The sequence below is a fragment of the Felis catus genome, chromosome B1, assembly GCF_018350175.1.
Source record: "Felis catus isolate Fca126 chromosome B1, F.catus_Fca126_mat1.0, whole genome shotgun sequence".
In the NCBI taxonomy this organism is placed as follows: Eukaryota; Metazoa; Chordata; class Mammalia; order Carnivora; family Felidae; genus Felis; species Felis catus.
Genome location: NC_058371.1, coordinates 137,165,896 through 137,188,996, shown reverse-complemented (window position 1 = coordinate 137,188,996; position 23,101 = coordinate 137,165,896). Strand labels below are relative to the sequence as shown.

Genomic DNA, 23,101 nt, shown 5'->3' with positions numbered 1-23,101 from the left:
GAATTGAGGTGGGCAATATCTACTTTACTTTCTTAAAGGATTTCCATGTTCTGGTCTTCTTTTCTTTCCCATACTGAATAGAGGGAACATGTTATTTATCACATACCATGATGGCAAAAATTCAAAAGTTTGACATCCTTTGTAGGCAAGGCTATAGAAAATTGCATTCCTACACATTGTTGGCAGGAAGTTACCACAGCACTGGCTGATTGATTAAAAACAACTTAAGTGTCTAGCTATAAAAATTAAACTATGACATCCCCTCATTATATGTAATACTCTCGGGTTCAAAAAAATAATGAGGAAGCTCTCTGGACATATATGGTAACATCTCCAAAAAAAGGGAAATAAATTAAGAGGAATAATGATAAACACATATTTATTTGCAGAAAGAAATTCTATAAGGATACATGGGTAATTAATACAATTACATATGAAGATAGGTGACCATATGATTTGACATCCAAATGGAACAGTTTGTACAGTGAAAGGGCGTGTTATTAATAATCACTCCAGGACAACAGATGAAAATGGCACCATCCTGGACAAACGGGGATGCATGATCAACCTATATAAAGGGTACAAAATAGGACAGAAATGTATACGTTTTTATTGTATTTTACAACAGTACCACTCCGTGGTGAATTAGAAATAATTCGGTTTTTAGCACAAGTTTAGGACTGTCGTGAAGAACGAAGAACAACAGTAAACCACAAGTGAGACGCGGAACTCGATGACAACGCGGTAATTTTGGCTACCCGGCACTTACTGGAGTTGCACAGGCAACACACGCCTTTGAACTTCATCCGCCAATCCTAAGTGGGAGCGTGCGAGCCTGAGCCCGTGGGAGAATCCTGGGCGGGCCTCAGTCTTGAGTGGATCCTCGCGTCATTCAACTCTGGGGACGGCCCTCGAGCCGGCTCTCATAGCGGACGCTCTGGCCCACACAGTCGCTACTCTGTGGCACCTCAGGTTCCCTCTAGCAGCACTCTGGAGGACTACGCTCGTTTTCTTTTTGGGGGTGAGAGGCCCGGTAGCCTCTGCTGAGCTGGAAGAAAGATGGCGGCAGCCGTGCGGCAGGATTTGGCCCAGCTCATGAATTCGAGCGGCTCTCATAAAGATCTGGCGGGCAAGTGAGTATTTCCCAGGGGCCTGGGAGGTGGAGAGGGAACCCACAGACCTGTTCTCCTTGGGTTGATGGCGGCTTTGGGATGTGAGGCCAGGAGCCGGCCTGACGACCAAGGGGGCGGGCCTGAGGTCGTCTGCGGACGCAGATATTAGGAGCAGCAGAAAGCTGGTGCAGGGAACCCTTGGGGCAACAGACCTGGGGTGACTGTCAACATGTTCTATCTTTGATAGCGTCCTTACCAGTTTCTTAAGAAGCACGGTATGAGAGACGACTGCTCTCACGGCCTTCTTAGCCTTCCCTGGTGCCTCTTTCCATTGCTGCTGGCCTATCACACCAAATTCTGGTCTCTCTTTGGACCCCCCCCCCTTTTTTTTTTTTTTTTTTTTGATTGAGAGAAAATTATATTCTGGGATTTTGATGAAGAGTTTTCTAGGAGATGGCTTCTTGAGGCTGACGGGAGCTGAGGAGGTATGGCCGCTATCATGATCAGAACCACTTGGACCATCTTCTGTGAGTCCTTGTGTTTTGGGTTCTCTGCACCAACTCTGAACAGGGCCACATAGGAAAGTCCTCACTACGTCGGTCAGGATGTCTAGATTCGTGATGTTTGCAGAAATCTGAATTATTTAGGAATTTCTTGGACTTTATGTTGAAGGTTTAGGTCCACTCCACGTTAAAATTTGTGACATGTGCCTGTCATGAAGCAGTTATTCAGTAGTGTTAATCTTAGGTAGGTAGGTAGATATTGCCCTTTTTCTCTTTAGATAGATAGAGAGATAGATAGATAGAGAGAGAGAGAGAGAGAGAGAGAGAGAGAGAGATAGATAGATAGATAGATATTGCCCCTTTTCTCTTTGTAGATTATGTAGCACCGTTTTCTAATGAACTTGCATTCTGTTTAAAGTTTGAGTCTCAAGTTAATGGTAATATTTACATTCTGACAGCTGAGATCACATTGATCTATATTAACGGGATACACCTGCTCTAACCTGGCCGTTGAAACCTTGACTGTGCTTTATGTAGGCTCTGCTATCTTTTCTCTGGTGGTATATGTAATCTAGTTTTATCAATGGGAAATTTAGGTATGTATCTTGGGTTTAACTACTATGTACCGCAGTTTCCTCCTCATGAAAATGAGGATAATATGACTTATTCTTGTCTGAGGACAAAATGAGTATGTATATGTATATACACTTATATCACACATACACTTAGAGCAGTATCTGATGCCTGGTGCCACAAGATTGTCATTGGTACTATTATTATTATAAAGCAGTTAGTCAATACATATATTGACTTATTCCATGAGTTGTAAATAAGTTGAATGTGTCTTCCTGGCTTAATCCTTTTCACTTGCAGTTTTCACAGATTTGAGTGAAAGTCAAATAAGCATATATTTTTCACCATGCTCAGCTTATATTTCCCCCCATGCTTGCTTTCTTTTTTGTTATGTTGAAGAACATGAATTACATTATTTATCGGAAGACATACCGTTTTTCAAGTATTCGCAGGATTCTGAAATTTAACCTAAGAATCTACTTCCTCAGCTCTGAATTGGGGATAAACAGTAGTACCTATCTTATAGGGTACTTTAGTTGTTTATTACTATGTAACAAACCAAAAACTTAGTGGTGTGAAAGAGTTCTTATTTTTCAGGATTCTTTGGGTTGACTGGATTGTTTTGCTGGTCCAGATCTAGGCTTACTCATGCAGGTGCAGAGTCACTGAGCTGGCAGCTCAGTTGGGGCTGGTGGAATTAAAATGGACTCATATATATCAGGCTGTTGGCTGACTGTGTTTCTCCGTGTGGTCTCTTATTCAGTGGTTCCTTACAGAGCCATGGGAGTGTTCCAGAAGGGTGAGAGTGGTAGTTGCTAGACTTCGTAAGGCGAGCCTTGGAAATCTCATAATGTCAGTTCTCTAAAACAGGTCAAAGTAAGTCACATGACCCTCCCAGATTCAAGGGAAGGAGAGATGGAGTCTACCTCTTTATGGGAGGAGTAGCCAAGTTACATTGCAAAGGGGCATGGGCAGATGGGAGTATGATTCATTAGAGGCCATTACTCTAACCATCTACCAGATGAGGTTATTGTGAAAATAAAATAAATAATGTGCTTGATAACTCATAGCCAGTGCTTTCTGAGGAAAGTCTTGGCCTTGCCTGCAGGTATATCTGGTCCTTTATGGACAAGAACATGTCAGGATAATTATTTTCATAACAAAACAGTTCTGCCAGCTACATGTCTATGAGGAAAACACTCTTGAAATCTGTCAGTAGTTTTAGGATTTATGTTAGGAATTGAATGACAGAGGAATCCTTGTTAAGGAATGGCAGAGTACATTTGCTTCTAAAATACTGATACTGTGTATTTCCAGCAATTAGCAGAGTATCTGTAACAGAATAGTCCTTTAATAAGTATTGGGTTGAATCATTGAATAGCTAGAAAGGTGTAGAGCTTATATTTGAACCCAGGTTTGTCTACTCTAAAAAGCTTATTTTTAACCTACCTGCCTATATGTCTTTTCTTGTCCAATCTTCAGTAAGAAATGCCTTCTCAAGGGACGCCTGGGTGGCTCAGTCGGTTGAGTGTCCAGCTTCGGCTCAGGTCATGATCTCATGGGTTCTGTGTCTCCCTCTGTCTCTGCCCCTCCTCCACTCATGCCTGTCTGTCTGTCTGTCTGTCTGTCTCTCGGTCTCTCAAAAGTAAATAAACAACAACAAAAAAAATGCTTTCTCATAACCATGAATTAACAGAACATTCTAAAGTCGATGCAAGAAATTGGCCGTACGAGATTTCATTTTTGCAGATTTTATAAACTGCTTCTCTACGTATTATACATTGTGTTCATTATCCTCATACAAAGCTTTAGAAGAGGAGAACCTTGAAGAGGGAGCATTTGAATAGGTAGCTGTTGTGATGGCCTGTCTTATTTACTTGGCTAAAACCTACTAGTTCTTTGAAACTCGGTTGCAATGTTATTTCTTCCAAAAAGCCTTCTCTAAACAGCCACCAACACACATTCATAACTACCCTCACAGAGTACCTGGTTAGTTGCTGTTAGCCCAGTGGCAGACAATTTTTACTTCTACCATAGCACTTGTTTGTTTACTTGTCTGCTTTTTCAGTTGGAATGTGATCTCTTTGAGGACAAGTAGGATCTTATAGATTATCGGTCTTTGTTCAGTTAATTCTGTAGAATAGGGCCTTTTTTTTCCTTCTTCTCAGTTCTCTATAAGGAAGGTACCCAGAAGAGGACAGCAAGCCTTTGGAGTCTAAACATTTCATTTTACAAGAAGCCGTTAGCCTAGAGAAAAGAGAGTAACGGGAGACCTTTTAGCTTTCTTTGACTATTAGAAAGGCTATTTTGCAGAAAAGAAAATAGACTCCTCTATCTTACAGAGGTAGACTTTGGATTAGAACTTTCTAATAATAGAGTGGAATAGAAATGTCAAAAAATGGGGCACCTGGGTGGCTCAGTTAAGCGTCTTAACTTCGGCTCAGGTCATGATCTCGCCTTTCATGAGTTCCAGCCCGCATCGGGCTCTCTGCTGACAGTGCAGAGCCCACGTCAGATCCTGTCTGTCCCCCTCTCTCTGCCCCTGTCCCTTTCGTCCTCTCACTCTCTCTCAAAAAATAAATAGACATTAAAAAAAAAAATGTGAAAAAATGGAGGACACACACACATAGTAGAGGATAGACTGTTTAATCTCCAGGGCCCCTTGTAACTCAGATTCTCTGGTTCTCTGTTATTCCCACATACAAGTTTTAGTGGTTCCCATCTCGAGAGTGAAGTTCCTTATCATATAGTGTTATGTTTGTTTACATCTTTGCTTACATATTTTAATCCTTAACAAGTAATATTTACATTACATATGAGAAAACTGAAGTACAGAGGTGAAGTATGCTCGAGGCCACATAGCTAGTGGCAAGGCCATGATATATCCTATCTGTTTGGCTCATAGCCCTAAACTCTAAACACATGTACCTTTTGGACTTATATTATTTTCCCCAAACTGGAGTACATTTTAGGTAGTGATTTTTTTTGGGGGGGGGTGCCTAGAATACCTGTCTGCCTCTACTCTTTCCCACTTGACACTATGTTGAAATATTTAGAATGCTTAAAGATCAACCTCATTTAGGAAATTATTCCTTCTAAGTATATTAACACTTACCTGTTTTTGAGATTTTGTGTTTAATTTTCTGAAACATCTTTATGATATATCTGTGTGAATTTGTTTTATTTTATTTTTTATTTATTTAAGAAAAATTTTTTTTTTAATTTTTTTTTTCAACGTTTATTTATTTTGGGGACAGAGAGAGACAGAGCATGAACAGGGGAGGGGCAGAGAGAGAGGGAGACACAGAATCGGAAACAGGCTCCAGGCTCTGAGCCATCAGCCCAGAGCCCGACGCGGGGCTTGAACCCACGGACCGCGAGATCGTGACCTGGCTGAAGTCGGACGCCTAACCGACTGCGCCACCCAGGCGCCCCAATTTAAGAAAATTTTTAATGTTTATTTTTGAGAGAGAGAGAGACAGACAGAGCGCGAGCAGGGGAGGGGCAGAGAGAGAGGGAGACATAGAATCTGAAGCAGGCTCCAGGCTCTGAGCTGTCAGCACAGAGCCTGATGTGGGGCTCGAACTCACGAGCTGTGAGATCATGCATGACCTGAGCTGGAGTTGGCCACTCAACCAACTGAGCCACCCAGGCACCCCATGTGTGGATTTGTTTTAATATTTATCTGTCATTTGGCTTTGCTGTGAAATAAACCACTCTAAAACTTAGTGGATTAAAACAACAGTCATTTACTTTCCTTATAATTAATTTGGTTGGCAGTTTGGGCTGGGCCCAGCTGGATGGTTCTCTGTTCCACATGGTCTGGGTTCCACATGAGCTCCTACATGTGTCTGTAGTCAGCTGCAGGGCAGGTAGGCAGTGCTGCTTTGGTCTGTTGGCTGGGGCAGTGGAGGTGACTGGGCTACATATTTCATTATCCAGTATGTTAGCCTGAGCTTGTTCATGTGGCCACAGCAGTGTTCCAAGAGAAAAGGATACATACAAGACCTCTTGAGGTCTGTCTAGGTTCAGAACAAGCACTTCACTTCTATCAAATTCTATTAATCGAAACAAGCCAAGATCAAAGGGTGGGGAAAAAAACTCTACCTCTTGATGTGAAGAGCTACAAACTCACATTCCAAGAGGGCATAGATACAGGAAGTGAAAGGATTGTGTTTTGGGCTCCTGGGTGGCTCAGTTGGTTAAGCATCCTACCACCTCAGGTCATGATCTTGCCGTTTGTGAGTTCGAGCCCTGTGTTGGGCTCTGTGCTGACAGCTCAGAGCCTGGAGCCTGCTTCAGATTCTGTGTCTCCCTGTCTCTCTGCCCCTCCCCCGCTCACACTTTCTCTCGCTCTCTTTCAAAAATAAATAAAAATTAAAACATTTTTTTTAAAGAATTGTGGTGTTTTGTTTTGTTTTTGTTTGTAAATATTGCATTATCCTGGCTGTGCTTCATTGCAGTTGTTGAATCGGATAGATTAGATTCTTTCATGGTCCTGAGATGTTTCAGCTATATATCTTCAAATGTTGCCTGTGTCCCATTCTGTTTACTTCTCTAGGACTTCAGTGAAATCCCTATTAGTTAGGCCCTCTTACTAGGACCTTTACGTCTGTTACTCTGTCTTCTGTACTTACCATTTCAGTGCTTTATTCTGGGTAGATTTTTCTTTTATTTTTTTTATTTTCTTTTATTTTTTAAATTTTTTTAAATGTTTTTTTTCCCAATATATGAAATTTATTGTCAAATTGGTATCCATACAACACCCAGTGCTCAAAGGTGCCCTCCTCAATACCCATCACCCACCCCCCCTCCCTCCCACTCCCCATCAATGCTCAGTTTAAATGTTTATTTTTTGAAGGAGAGAGAGACAGAACATGTGGGTGGGGAAGAGACAGAGGGAGACACAGAATCTGAAGCAGGCTCCAGGCTCTGAGCTGTCAGCACAGAGCCCGACGCAGGCCTCGAACTCACAAACTGCGAGATCATGACCTGAGCCGAAGTCGGATGCTTAACCGACTGAGCCACCCAGGCGCCCCTAATTCTGGGTAGATTTTTCTGACCTGCTCCTAGTTTATCATTTCTTCAAAAGTGTCATCTGCTCTTCAGATCATCATTGAATATTTAAGCTTGGTTATAGTATTTTTTAATTCTATAGTTTTTGGTGGTTCCTTTTTCTTTTAAATATATTTTAAAAATTTTTAATGTTTATTTATTTATTTTTGAGAGAGAGAAAGAAAGAGTGCAAGTGGAGGGGCAGACAGAGAGAGGGAAATAGGATCTGAAGCCAGCCCTGCACTCACAGCAGAGAACCCAGTGCAGGGCTTGAACTCACAAACCGCAAGATTGTGACCTGAGCCAAAGTCGGACACTTAACCGACCGAGCCACCCGGGCGTCCAGTTTTTAAAAGTTTTTGTTCTAAGTAGGCCCCACGCCCAACACAGGGCTTGAACTTACCACCCTGAGATTGAGAGTCTGAGCCAGCCAGGCATCCCAGTGGTTCTCTTTACAAATGACACTTTTTATGGTTTTCAGTTTCTTGCTGAAACTTTTTTTTTAATAGTTTATTGTCAAGTTAGCTAACATACAGTGTATACAATGTGTTCTTGGCTCAGGAATAGATTCCTGTGATTCATAACTTACAACACCTGGCGCTCATCCCAACAAGTGCCCTTCTTAATGCCCATCACCCATTTTCCCCACCTCACCCACTCCCTATCAACCCTTAGTTTGTTCTATGTACTTAAGAGTCTCTTATGGTTGGCCTCCCTCTCTGTAATTATTTTTTTTCTTTCCCTTCTTCTATGGTCTTCTGTTGAGTTTCTCAACTTCCACACTTGCTGAAACTTTAAAGCTTGAGTTTATCTTTGTAAACATATAATTGTACTACAGTCTTTCTGATAGCTCCAGTACCTGGAGTCCCTGCTTGTTGCTATTGTCTATTGCTTTTGTTGATTCTAGTTCATATTGTCATGTGCCTTGTAATCTTTGTTGGGCAAGTTATTTAAAAATATACTTTTAGAAACATTTGGAGGCTTAGAATGTAATCTTTCAGAGAGGATTTTCATTTTCTTCTGCCAGTCGCCTGAGGGTTACCTAGCTATGACAAAGGCTTCAGAATTTTTTGGTTTCCCTAGATGATCCTTAGTAATCTTATTTCCAAAGTGCTAGTGTTTCCTCTTTTGACAAGCATGGGATTCTCTCTCTCCCTCTTCCCCTCTGCAACACACGTACTCTCTTTCTCTCAAAATAAATAAAACTTAAAAAATATAAAAATAGGGGCGCCTGGGTGGCTCAGTCGGTTAAGCGTCTGACTTCGGCTCAGGTCATGATCTCACGGTTCGTGGGTTTGAGCTCCACATTGGGCTCTGTGCTGATGGAGCCTGCTTCGGATTCTGTGTCTCCCCCTCTCACTGCCCCTCCCCTGCTCACGCTTTGTCTCTCTCTCTCTCTCAAAAATAAATAAACATTAAAATTTTTTTAAATAAATAAAAATATATATGCGTGTATACAGATACGTATATATTTTAAAGTACATTGCATTAAGTACGTTACTCTTAACAGTAGAGACCAATACGTTTTCTCACATACATACATATGTAACAACTTAATCCAGAACAAGCTGGGGAATATTTACAGCATGACCAGTGGTTCCCTCATGTCCCTTCCCAGTCACTACCCAGTCACTAGGAATAGATGAGATTAGTTCTTCTATATCCCTACCAACACTCAGGTTTGTTAGTGTTGTTAAAATATTACTCATTCTAGTGGAAGTGTAATGGTATTTCCTGTGAAATGAGTATTGAGGTTGAGTACCTTTTAGTATGCTTATTGGGCATTTGGATATTATCTCTAGTGAAGTGCCTATTTAAATTTTTTTTTTTTTTCCAACGTTTATTTATTTTTGGGACAGACAGAGACAGAGCATGAATGGGGGAGGGGCAGAGAGAGAGGGAGACACAGAATCGGAAACAGGCTCCAGGCTCCGAGCCATCAGCCCAGAGCCTGACGCGGGGCTCGAACTCACGGACCGTGACCTGGCTGAAGTCGGACGCTTAACCGACTGCGCCACCCAGGCGCCCCGTGAAGTGCCTATTTAAACATTTGGTCTGTTTTTTAATTGGGTTGTTTTTTACTGATTTACAGGCATTTTAAATATATTCTGGATAGGAGGGTTTTAGTTTTTTTGTTTTTTTTGCCAAATAACACGGATTACAAATCCATGGATTACAAATATCTTTACTGGCTTTCATGTTTTACTTTTTTTTTTTTTTTTTAAGAGTTCAGCTTTTTATTGAACAGATTACAGAAGAGGCATAGTGAAAGAGACCAAAGCCCATGTCATCAGACTCCTCTGATTCTCCTTTCTTGGCTTCCACTTCCTTCACAGCGAGGGACTGCAGTAGTGGAAAAAGCGGGACCTCCTGTGGTGTAGCACTAGCTGCTGTGGCGGGTCCTCTAGCCCTTGCTGATGAGGCTCCTGATGCTGACATTGGCCAGGGCCTTTGCAAGCAAGCTGTGCCAGAAAGGTTCAACATTCATACGTGCTGCTTAAGAGGGCATTGATCTTTATCCATCACCATCACCTCATTGTTCTGCAGGATGAGGGCGGAGTTGCTCCTGGCCATCTCCAAGACGGAGGCCATGGAGCGGGTAAGTGCTAAGCAAGTTCTGAGCGAAAGAGTCATGAGCCAGTGCTGAGCGCTGAGCACTGACCGCTGAGCGCTGAGCGAGCTGGTGCTGGGGCTCCCGGTGTGCTAGTGCTAGTCTCAGGATGAGATGAGGGCCTCACCCCAGCACGGCATTAGATTCCTCAGAAGGACTGAGCATCTTAGCAGGAACAGAGGAAACAATGCGTCACTTTTCTAATGGAATTTAATGGCTATTGATAGATATTCTTAATTTCAAAGAAACATCTGTTTTTTTATTCTTAAAAAATTTTGTTTCTTGTGGTAAGAACTTTTAAGAATTACTCTTTTTGGGGCGCCTGGGTGGCGCAGTCGGTTGAGCGTCCGACTTCAGCCAGGTCACGATCTCGCGGTCTGTGAGTTCGAGCCCCGCGTCGGGCTCTGGGCTGATGGCTCGGAGCCTGGAGCCTGTTTCCGATTCTGTGTCTCCCTCTCTCTCTGCCCCTCCCCCGTTCATGCTCTGTCTCTCTCTGTCCCAAAAATAAATAAACGTTGAAAAAAAATTTTTTTAAAAAGAATTACTCTTTTAACACCTTTCAAATATGCAATACACGGTATTATTATCACCAGGACGTACATTATATCCCCATGACTTATTTATATTGTAATTGGAAGTTTGTACATTTTGACCTCTTTCACCCATTTTGCCCATTCCCCTTTCCATGCCTCTGGCAACTACCAATCTGATCCCTGTATCTGTGAGCTTGGTTTTGTTTTGTTTTAGATTCCACTGTAAGAGAGATCATTTGGTATTTGTCTTTCTCTGTCTAACTTATTTCCCTTAGCATAATGCCCTCAAGATCCATCCATCTTGTTGCAAACAGCAAGATTTCCTTTTTTATGGCTGAATAATATTCCATTGTGTTTACATACCACATTTTCTTTATCCATGCATTCATTGATGGACACTTAAGTTGTTTCCATATCTAGGCTATTATAAATAATGCTGCAGTGAACATAGTAATTTACATGTCTTTTCAAACTAATATTTTCATTTTCTTTGGATAAATACCCAGAAGTAGAATTGCTGGATCACAGGGTAGACTTTTTATTTTTTATTTTTTTATTTTTTAAGAGAGAGAGAGAAAGAGAACAAGTGGGAGAGGGGCAGAGGGAGAGAGAGAGAATCTCAAGCAGGCCTCACACTCAGAGAGGAGCCCGTCATGGGGCTGATCCCGTGATCCCGGGATCATGACCTGAGTTGAAATCAAGGAGTCATACACTTAACCAACTAAGGTACCCAGGGACACCTATTTTTTTTTTTTTTTTTTTTTTAAGGAAACTTCATATTGTGGGTTTGTTTGTTTGTTTGTTTTTTTGAGGAACCTTCATACTGTTTTCTATAGTGGCTGTACTAATTTACATTCCCACCAACAGTGCATGAAAGTTCCCCTTTCTGCACCTCTTCACCAACACTTGTTAGTTCTTCTCTTTTTGATAAAAGCCATTCTAACAGGTATGAGGTGATATGTTATGTGGATTCGATTTGCACTTCTCTGATTATTAGTGATGTTGAACATTTTTTTTTCATGTGCCTTTTAGCCATCTGTATATCTTCTTTGGAAAAATGTCTATTTAGTCCCTCAGTCCCTCTGCCCATTTTTTAATCACATTTTTTTTTTTTTGCTATTGATTTGTATGAGTTTTTAAAATATATTTTGAATACAAACCCCTTCTCAGATACATGATTTACAAGTATTTTTCTCCTATTCTGTAGGTTGCCTTTTTATTTTGTAGGTGGTTTCCTCCACTTGAAGCTTTTTAGTTTGATGTAACTCCATTTATTTATTTTTGCTTTTGTTGTCACTGCTTTTGGAGTCAGATTGAAAAAGATATTAATAAAACCAGTGTCAGGAGCTTACCACCTGTGTTTTATTGTAGGAGTTTTATGGTTTCAGGTCTTACATTGAAGTCTTTAATCCATTTTGAGTTTATTTTTGTGTATGGGGTAATATAGTGGTCCTGGTTCATTTTTTTGCATGTGGTTGTCAAATTTTCCCAGCACCATTTATTGAAGATACTGTCCTTTCCCCATTGTATATTCTTGCCACTTTTGTTGTAAATTAATTGACCATATGTGTGTGGGTTTATTTCTGGGCTCTCTATTCTGTTCCATTGATCTATATGTCTGTTTTTATGCTGATACCATACCATTTGATTAGTGTAGCTTTGTAATAACTTGAAATCAGGACTGTGATGCCTCCAACTTTGCTTTTTTTTCCTCAGGACTGCTTGGTTATTTGGGGTCTTTTATGGTTCCATACAGATCTTAGGACTATGTATTCTGTTTCTGTGAAAAATGCCTTTGGAATTTTTTTTAATGTTTATTTTTGAGAGAGAGAACGCGTGAGCACTCACGAGTGCACATGTGAGCTGGACAGGGGCAGACAGAGAGGAAGACAGACAATACTGAGCCGGCTGTCTCTGTGCTGTCAGGCTGACACAGGCTCAGATCTCACAAACCATGAGATCATGACCTAAGCTGAAACAAGAGTTGGGTACTTAACCAACTGAGCCACTTAGGCGCCCAGGAACTTTGATAAGGATTTCATTAAATCTGTAGATTGCTTTGGGTAATATGGGCATTTTAACAATAGTAATACTTTCAATCCATGACCATGGAATATTTTTCCTTTTATTTATATCTTCAATCTCTTTAATCAGGGTCTTATAGTTTTCAGTGTACAAATCCTTCATCTTGATTAAATTTATTCCTAGTTATTTTATTCTTTTTGATGCAGTTGTAAAGAGGATGTTTCTTCTTTCTGATAATTTGTTATTAGCATATAGAAACACAGCAGATTTTTGAGTATTGATTTTGTACCCTGCAACTTTACTGAATTCATTTAACCCTTATATTTCTTATATTGTTTAGTTTTATTGCAACATTTGTTTTGTTTTATTATAATTTAATGTGTGATAATATTATTTGAATTGTAAATTTTTATTTGCCTAACTGTATTATAATATCTTCAAAGACTAAGGTTATTTAAAATTCCTTTAGTGTCATACACAGAATCTTAGATAGCATTTTAAAAACCCTAGGTGCTCAATTTTGGATGATTTTATATGGCAGTATTAAATAATTATTTAAATCCTTGATTTAAATTAGGTTTGTTAGTCATTCCATATTATTGTGAAAAAGTAATTTCTTATTCTTAGATACTAGAATTTTAAAAAAGTTATTTTTAATGTTTATTTATTTTTGAGAGAGACAGAGTGCGAGCAGGGGAGGGGCAGAGAGAGAGGGAGACACAGAATCCGAAGCAGGCTCCAGGCTCCAAGCTGTCAGCCCAGATCCTGATGCAGGGCTTGAACTCATGAACTACGTGATCATGACCTGAGCCAAAGTTGGATGCTCAACTGACTGAGCCACCCAGACGCCCATTAGATACTAGAATTTATATATTAGAGAAGGAGCAAGTTAACATCTAGCCTTAACTCTGCACCTCACTTTCTTAGTCCATAGAAGTTGAGAGTTTGAGTAGGCAGTTTGTAATTCTCTGGCAAGTTGTATGATGTGGTTAATATAAAACTTTTGTCACTTTTTAGGTTTTTTTTGGGGGGGGGGATGGTGTTTTTCTACATAGATGATAATTATGAAGTAATGATTTAAAACTTAGGTTAATCAGAAAATTTCTGTGAGGGGCGCCTGGGTGGCTCAGTCGGTTCTGTGTCCGACTTCACCTCAGGTCACGATCTCGCAGTCCGTGAGTTCGAGCCCCACGTCGGGCTCTGGGCTGATGGCTCAGAGCCTGGAGCCTGCTTCCAATTCTGTGTCTCCCGTTCTCTCTGCCCCTCCCCCGTTCATGCTCTCTCTTTCTCTCTCTCTGTCTCAAAAATAAATAAACGTTAAAAAAAATTTTTTTAAAAAAGAAAATTTCTGTGAGACATTGTCATCTTTGAATGTAATGTTAGTATAAAATAATTTATGGGGATCTAAAATTAAGAGGGCTTAGCCATGACATGAATGTGAAGAATATGAATATGAAGAATAATCAAAAAAGAATAAACCATTGAATATATTAAATAAAAGCATACCCAGAGCAATAAAGTAGATATATAAATATAGATATGGGAAATCATATATGTGCACATCTCATGTTTATGTATAGAGAAAATGAGATATTCCGTAATGAATTTTCAGATGGCTGAATATTCTTCCTCAAATTTTAAAAACAATTTAAAAAATAATTTTTATTTTAAATCTTAATAATATTTCCTTGCTTTATTAGAGTAGTTTCTCTCTTCTTTTGGAGTTCACTGTCTTTTCTTTCTGTATACCTTTCTTACAAAGTCAGTTTGATTCATTGTGTTTTTGAGAAATCATATAACTAAGGTTGTGAGAATATTGTATGGGTTGAGAATCAGTAAATGTTGAATGGTAGCTTGAAGGTGTGCTTTAAAAATACAAATCATAAATTTGAATGAGTTTGGGCTCTATTCATATACATATTTTTTCCTATTTGTATATTTTTTTCTTGAGTATATTCTGGATGATTTTCTGAATAGTTGCAGTGCTATTAGGTTTGTAAAATGCATTAGCCAATGCTTTTTAAATTTTTTTTTAACGTTTATTTATTATTATTGAGAGACAGAGAGAGAGCATGAGCATGGGAGGGGCAGAGAGAGGAGGAGACACAGAATCCGAAGCAGGCTCCAGGCTCTGAGCTGTCAGCACAGAACCCAAGGCGGGGTTCAAACTCCCAAACCATGAGATCATGACCTGAGCCAAAGTCAGACGCTTAACTGACTGAGCCACCCAGGTGTCCTACCCAATGCTTTTTAAAAAAAATTTAATGTTTATTTTTGAGAGAGAAGGAGAGCATGTACGAGTGCATGTGCAAGTGCACAAACGTGAGTGTATGTGTGAGTGGGGGGAGGGGCATAGAGAGAGGGAGACAGAATCCTAAACAGGCTCCGTGCTGTCAGCCCAAAGTCCAGCATGGGGCTAGAACCCACAGCCGTGACATCATGACCTGGCCTGAAGTCAGATGATCAACCAACTGAGCCACTCAGGTGCCCCTAACTAATACTTTTAATAAATATTACCATAAAGACAAAAGGGATAAAATATAGTATAATACTTGTGTACCCACCACTCAGTTTAAGAAATAAAATACTGTTTTTTAAAATTTACTAAAATGTTGAATATTTGAGTGCTTGTGATATGCTGCTCTAGGCATTGTGTATATAGCAGTCAACAAAACAAAAATCCTTGTCCTCGTTGAGTTTACATTTTAGGAAGGCATTTGCCATTGCCTGATAATTGTCATTGTTCCTATTTTTAGCATTTCCCCCATCCTTTTTAGAGTGCTGATTTCTTTCTTTTTTTTTTTTTTTTTTCCCAACGTTTATTTATTTTTGGGACAGAGAGAGACAGAGCATGAACGGGGGAGGAGCAGAGAGAGAGGGAGACACAGAATCGGAAATAGGCTCCAGGTTCTGAGCCATCAGCCCAGAGCCTGACGCAGGGCTCGAACTCCCGGACCGCGAGATCGTGACCTGGCTGAAGTCGGACGCTTAACCGACTGCGCCACCCAGGCGCCCCTAGAATGCTGATTTCAATCTTATGTGCTCATGAATATTAGAATAGTTATTAGAAATGATTGCAAATAAAGAATATATAGGCACCATCTGACAACATAAAGGGTGTTCTATCAGTACATTTGGCTTGGTGAAGTTTATTTGGTATATACGAAGACATTTAATCTCTAATATTTGGTTTCACTGCCTAGTCAACACTATCCTATTGTTGATGACCCTAGTTTCATTAGGTCCACAAGAGGAAAGCATTCTGGGTCACCTCATATAACATTCTTGTGTGTCTGTGTAATACACAGTTGAAGGAAGTATAGTTTATCTTTTAAGGCATTTGAAAGAAAGTTGACTTTTTAGTTTAAATTCCAAACTAAGACTTTTTCCAAAAAAAATGGCACCTTAGATCCAGTAACTGAGAGTTACAGATTCACTCTTTCTTGTGATGGGCTTGAAAACTTTTTTTTTTTTTTTAAAGTAAGCTGTATCCCCAATGTGGGGCTTGAACTCACAATCCCTGAGGTCAGGAGTTGCATGCCTAACCAACTGAGCTAGCCAGTACCCTGGGGTTTGAAAACTTTTAAAAAATTGTGGTATACTGTAGAGGAAATTAGAAGTGGCACCTTAGAATTTATAGACTGGGAACCTACAACAACAACAACAAAAATCTGTGGTGTACTATAAATAAAAGCACAAACTAGGGCATTATGAAAGAAACCAGCAGAAATAGAAATGAATAAACATCAGATTAGCATTAGAATATATAGTGTCCTCTGAAGATTCTTTTTATTTGGTATTGTTTCAGGTATCGTCAGATCCTGGAAAAAGCCGTTCAGTTATCTGGGGCAGAACAACTAGAAGCTTTGAAAGCTTTTGTGGAAGCAAGTAAGTAGAACGAAAATTCCACGTCTGCCTTGTATTATTGAGTTAGGACTTCAAAGCTTGCTCAAGCTTGTTTTATATCAAATTATCAATACAATTTTCATTGAGATTAAATTAAATATGCATTGACATTGATTGATTTTAGAATTTAAACTATTTACAACTTGATTATTTTTCAGTAAGTTGTCTTCAGAGTTACATTACCAATTAAGGTTTTGTATAGTTATTCATACAGTCACTGATGGAAGGCAATATAGCATAATGATAAAGAGAATAGTCCAAATTCAACCTGGTCTGCTGCTTTATTGAGTAAGTTAGTTCCTTTGTGCCTCCTCTTCCTTGTCTCTAAAATGAGGGATTTGATAGCAACCCTGTAGAAGTGTTGGGAGTTTAAATGAGTTAATATACATAGTAAAGTGCTTAGAATAGTACCTGGCATTTAATAAGTGCCATGTAATTGTTAACTGTTATTAACGTTAAGAACATTCCTTTTGAATGGGAACTAGTAATTTCCATTCTTCAAAACACTCTCTCCCACTTCCTGAGTTTAAACATATCCAGTTATCTTGAAAATGACTCAAAATTCAGGCTTGCATTTATGCTCAGTTAACAGTGTTAATGATACTTGAGAGTGCTTTCATGCACATTATCATGAGAAGTGCTAGTGTGTGTGGTAATTTCTTTCTAACAGCTGAAAGTGCCTAATGGCACTTACAATGAAACTGTTTGCTCAGCTGCATTCAGTATTATCCAATAATGAATTCTAATTAATACATCATAAACTGATGACAAGCTTTGTTACAGGTTACTGTAAGTTACTGCCTCAAAAATTGTGGCCTGCAATGTGTGATGAACTGACAGTGCTGTTAGGAATGGTTTTATTGAGAACATTGCAATATGACAGCGAAAGAATAATGATTTTTATAAACTTTGATCTTTATATAAACTTTGAATCCACTGAACCACCAAGAAAAGCAGTCTACTGTTAAAATCCTTTATATCGACTGAACAGTTTTTTCCCCAGTAACTGTTGTTTTGAGACTTAATTTATCTGAGTAGTGGTCACAAGCATGATGTATCTTTTAAACTATAATAATAATGATCATAATAGTGGACATTTGTCGAGTGCTTTGTGCCACATGTTGTTCATAGTGCTCTCTATATATTGCATTTGAGCTTCACAGCATCCTTATCCACACTTTACAGATGAGGAAACAGAAGCACAGAGAGGTTAAGTTTCTTGTGTGAGGGCATCTAATCATGCGTGGCCTCAGAGCTTTCTTCGTTAATCACATACAGTAATAAAATGTTTATAAATAGTGTCATTAAGTATGTCTGTACATCTGGTGCTCACCTCAGTTATTATTTGTTGTTTTTATTAGGAAAGTACAAGTGTCAGTAACTGTCACTACTTGCTTTATTTAAATTTCATGAAAATTATTTCACTGTTTCTTCTTTAACTCCTTTTTATAACGAGGTAGGATAAAAGTATAGGTGTTTCTGTACCTTCCCTTTGTAGAAGAATAAAGGAAGAGAAAGGAAGATATAAAATTCTTAAATGTAAAACGAAACTTTTCCCAGCCACTTGTTTCTTAGAAAACTTAAGGGACTTTTACTGCTGTAGTATTTAATGGTGTAGTCATTATATAATCAAATAATTCTGCATAAGGAAAACTGATTCTGTTATATAAGATGATATGGGTTTGGAAATCCCCGAATAATGTATTGAGGGTTGTACTAATATATATTGTTTTTAATAATAGTTTTAGGTAAAAATTGATGGCTTAATGAAAATTTGTAAGTTATTCAATTTTTTTTATCTCTCTCTCTTTTTTTGACAAGTGGTGAATGAGAATGTCAGTCTCGTGATCTCTCGACAGTTGCTGACTGATTTCTGTACACATCTCCCTAACCTGCCTGATAGCACAGCCAAAGAAATCTATCATTTCACCTTGGAAAAGATCCAGCCTAGAGTCATTTCATTTGAGGAGCAGGTAAAAATCTATAACAGTGAGTTTTGAACATGAGATAGCAGTAATTATTTTGAGAGATATTATTACATTTTTAAAGGAGGTGATCATCCAATTTTATTTTTGACAAAACAGTGTGCCAAACAGCATGTTACAGTGTAAAAACTCCAGGATGTTGTAACTCCAGCTGACATTTGCTCAGATATTACAATTTGATTTATGAATCAAATAGTATTCTTTAGACAATTTTTAAAAATCAGTAAAATTGCAGACTCTGAGTGGCAGAGCCAGGATTCAGTTCTAGGCCTTTGGTCTTTGGAACTTTAGGCTTAGTCACTAACTGCCTTCCAAGTTTAGAAATGAGCATATTAATTTCCACAGTGAGGAGACTAGCTTGCACAGCATGTAGGTTCTTTGTTTTTAAAGAGGAGGGATAGGGTGGTGAGTAGTCTGTAGTGGCCAGGCCAAGTCTGAACAGCTTAAACTATATTCTTCGGTGAATAGGGTCTCAGGGGTCAATGGCCTTAAACAGATTAAAAACCCTGGGACCACAGTTCAAAGAAGAATAAGTTATTCTATCCTCATTTCTGTTGGGAATAAAAACAGATTGTAAAAGTAAAAACTAATAAAAGTTAAAAGAAAAAGAGTCAGTAAAATTGTTAATAAGGCTGAAAACTTAGGAAAATACCAGTGTTATATATGCAGTTAACATAAACATAAAACTTAATATTTAAATTAAATTATTGCCATAATCCACATTGCAGAAATGTGTTAATTTCAGTTCAGTATTTTGATATTCCATGAATTCAGAATTCATTAAAAAAAATTTGGGGTGGTCTAGATAAATTTGCGCTATTTACTTGCTATCTTAGAATGTTGAATGAAAACATTATCACAATAGATAAACTTACCATCCATTTATTTTAATTAGTTACTAATGTCAGTTGAAATAATTTAAAATGTCTACCTACTATTTCAGGTTGCTTCCATAAGACAGCATCTTGCATCCATATATGAAAAAGAAGAAGATTGGAGAAATGCAGCCCAAGTGTTGGTGGGAATTCCTTTGGAAACAGGACAAAAGTATAGTAAATAGTGGATATTGGATGGAGATGTATATAGGATATGTATTGTTCATTTGTGGGTTTTTGGTTGTTTTTTTTTTTTTTTTACATTCTAGTGCAAGAAACATCATAAACAAGTTAATAAGTAAATAAATTCTGTAGTATGTTAGGTGTTAAGTGCCAGGGAGAAGAGTAAAGGGAAAGTAGGGAGCAGGTTGTATCATTAAACAGGATGATTGGAGTAGTAGAGTGGTCCAGATATACCTTCTCAGACACTTGAAGGAAGTAGTCATGAGTTTAGGGAAGATTATAAGTAGATCCTCTTAGAGAGAAAGGCTAGTGTAAAGGCCCTAAGATGGGAGCATACCTGGAGTGTTTTCAGAAGATCAAGGAGACCAGTATGGGTGGAATGGAGTAAGCCAAGAGAAGGTGGGGGGCTGAGATCAGAGAGTACTGGGGACCAGATTATATAGGTTCTTGTAAGTCATTGTAAGGCCTTTGTCTTTTCTGTAAGTGAAATGAGGGGAAACCATTGGAGGATTTTGTGTGGAAGAGTGACATGATCTGACTTTTATTTTTAAAAATCATTCTGGGGGTACCTGGGTGGTTCAGTTGGTTAAGCGTCTGACTCTTGATCTCAGCTCAGTCTTAATCTCAGGGCTCAAGCCCCGCATTGGGCTCTGTGCTGGGCATGAAGCCTACTTAAAAAAAAATCATTCTGAGTACTTGGTTGAGAATAGCTGTAGGCAAGTAATGATAGAAGTAAGGACATGAGTGAAGAGGCTTATGTACTACTGCAGATAAGATGGAGATTGTGAGAAATGTTGGATCCTGGATATGTTTTTAAGGTAGAGCTAAGGATTTTCTGGTAGCTTACATATGGAGTATGAGAAAAGGAGCCATGATAAATCCTGGTTTTGGTCTGAACAACTAGAAAGATGGAGTTGTCGTCTCCTGCATAGTAAAGAATAGGTTTTGAGGGAAGAGCAGGAATTCCATTTTGGACATGTGATAACTAAGTGGAAATATCTAGTAGGGAGTTGAATATACTAAAAGAGAGATAATGGGCTAGAGATATACATTTGGAAGTCACTGATATATATAGAGAGATGGAATTTAAAGGCATTAGATTGGATGAGATCCCCAAGGGAGGGAATATAGATAGAGGAGAGGACTGAGTACTGAGGCCTGGAACACTCCAACACTAAGAGGTGAGGGGCGGGAAGAAGATAGATCAAATGAGGATTGAGAAGAAAACCAGAAGAATGTGGACTATGGCAGCCTAGAAGCCAAATGAGGAGAATGTATCAAGAAGGAGCAAGTGATCTGCTATGGTGTTGATAGGTCAGTTAAGCTGAGGAGTGAGGGTTAACCATTAGAGTTAGTAAAGTGGAGGTCACTGGGGCCCTTGACAAAAGCTGTTTTGGTGAAATGGTAAGAATGAAGAAGCCTGACTGGAATGGTTTAAGAGAGAATGGGAAGAGAAGAGTTGGAAATGGTATGTATGGGCAGCTCTTTGCAGAAGTTTTCACAAAAAGAAAGAAATCTGGTAGAAGCAGCAGAGGTTAGGTTAAGAGATTATTTTTTCTTTAATGATTTTTCCTTTAATTTTTTGGGAAGCAAAAATATAATATGGGAGGGTAGAGAAGAGGATTCTTGCAGGAGTGGACAGGAGGGGAAGGAATCTAGTGGAGAGATAGTTTTTAGACAGGGGCATGGATAGTTGATCTATGGCTGAGTTTCTCAGCCCAGGCACTGTTGGCATTTAGATGGAATAATTCTTTGTCATGGGTTGCAAGATGCTCAACAGCATCCCAGACCTCTACTCACTAGATGCCAGTAGCATCACCGCCCCTAGTTGTGATAGTCAAAATGTCTGTAGACATTGAGACATGTTCCGATGGGCAGAACAGTGCCCAGTGATCTACAGTAACAGCTAGGAATACAGAGTATGTGATATTGATATTAGCAATGTGGTGGTGGCATTTGTGCAGGTATTCTTTGATTGCTCTGGTATTCTTAAATTTTTTTTTTTTCAACGTTTATTTATTTTTGGGACAGAGAGAGACAGAGCATGAACGGGGGAGGGGCAGAGAGAGAGGGAGACACAGAATCGGAAACAGGCTCCAGGCTCTGAGCCATCAGCCCAGAGCCCGACGCCGGGCTCGAACTCACGGACCGCGAGATCGTGACCTGGCTGAAGTCGGACGCTTAACCGACTGCGCCACCCAGGCGCCCCAGATTGCTCTGGTATTCTTAATGAAGTCAGAATCAGTCATCAGTGGGAAGTGTAGACCGGGTTGGGAGTGTCGAAGTTGAGGGAAGGCAGGAATATGAGAAAAAATTTTCTAGGAGAGTGAGACAGTGAATGGAGTAGGAATATATAATATACTTGGTAGCATAAAGGGCTCATCTGAAGGTTGTAGTGATTGAAATGAGGTCATTCAGATTGGTTAGGTATTTTTCTCCATCAGAGTTCAGCTATATGGGTGCAGGAAAGGAGTAGGCAAACTTAGGTTTAACCAGAGTTACGATTTTGGCCAAGTGTGACAGCAAAAGTGGGACAAGGGAGATGAATGCACATTCAAATCAATAATTACAATGATTCACCATAGAGCTTAAGCTAGTTAGGAGTTAAGTGAGGCCATCGAGGGGAAAAAGAGGTAACAATGTAATAAGATCAGTGGTTTGGAGGTCACAGTGAGTTCAGTGGGTTGTTGGGTTTGAGATGCTAAAAGTGAGATGGAGAAACAATTAGAAAAAATTAAGATGATAGGTTGTAACTTTTATTCAGTTAATCTTAACTTTTTGTTAAGTATTTTTAAAAACATCTATAGTGCTTTATGAAACATTCCTCCCACGTATATTGTACAAGGAAGAAGACAGATGTGAGATTCTTGGTTACACTTTTTAAACATACTTCCCCTCTCAGTACCAACTGTGAATGACTTAAAAATGTTTCATCTGCTTCTCTACTTTTTTTTACCAGGGAAATGAGGGATTCTTTTTTGGTCTTCATTAATATTTATGAAGGATGATAAGGCAGACACTACTTCAGGCATCTTGGCTTTTCTGCATCACTTATGAAATTATTAGGCAGTGATGCTCCTTGAAAAAGCAACCAGTTTATGAAAATGGTTTTGTTATGTAGATACTGAATTTTGCTTTCCAAGGCCTCTTGTTAATTTGGGCTTTTTTCTTTGATAGTTTGAAAAGGCTGGGCTTATTGGCTTTGGTCTTACTCTGTCTGGAGTATTTTCTTCCTAGTACAGGGCAATTGATTTATTTTCACTGGTAGTTGAAATAAATATAAAATTAGATACTGTTCTTTGCAGTGATGGGATTTATCATTTTGGTAGCATTATCTTTGTGAGGATATCAGAGAACTGAAAAATTTAGCCATTGTTTTTTTTAATTTAGAAGTTTTCTAAACAAATTAACCTAAAAGTGATTAAAAGTAAAATCTGGATAAACGGTTGAGAACTCGTTTCTTTAAACTATGATTCATTCTGATAATTAAAGTAATACATTTAATAGATACACTTGGCATAAAATTGGAAAATTGAAAAAAGTATAGTGCTATGTATAGCAGTTTGTGTAAATTTGAGTTGTGAAAGGAAACAGTGTAGTGCCAAATGTCAGTAATATATGACTTGTGGAAAAAATTCGAATTTGCATAAAAAATTTAAAAAGTAAAGAATTAATTTCAGAGTTGGGCCATGTAAATTGTAAACTCAGTTCTTGCCACATGGTGGCATCACTTTGCTGGC

At 39.0% G+C, this 23,101-nt stretch overlaps 1 protein-coding gene and 1 long non-coding RNA gene across 3 annotated transcripts in view; one reads left to right on the top strand and one right to left on the bottom strand.

The window, feature by feature from the left end:
- Positions 1-362: 362 nt before the first annotated feature.
- LOC109499086 lies at positions 363-889 on the bottom strand. The gene is made up of 2 exons (XR_002156222.2): positions 770-889; positions 363-568 (listed from the first exon to the last, which is right to left on the bottom strand). It is a non-coding gene; the product is annotated as an uncharacterized LOC109499086 (long non-coding RNA).
- Positions 890-912: 23 nt separating this feature from the next.
- Positions 913-23,101, top strand: part of COPS4 (COP9 signalosome subunit 4) — a 42,266-nt gene continuing 20,077 nt past the window's right edge. For both annotated transcript variants that reach the window (XM_003985226.6, XM_003985225.6), the window contains exons 1-4: positions 913-1,133; positions 16,221-16,300; positions 18,140-18,291; positions 19,247-19,350. In XM_003985226.6, coding sequence (XP_003985275.1) covers positions 1,060-1,133; positions 16,221-16,300; positions 18,140-18,291; positions 19,247-19,350 — 410 coding nt within the window. In that variant the 5' untranslated portion in view covers positions 913-1,059. The remainder of the gene's footprint in view (positions 1,134-16,220; positions 16,301-18,139; positions 18,292-19,246; positions 19,351-23,101) is intronic.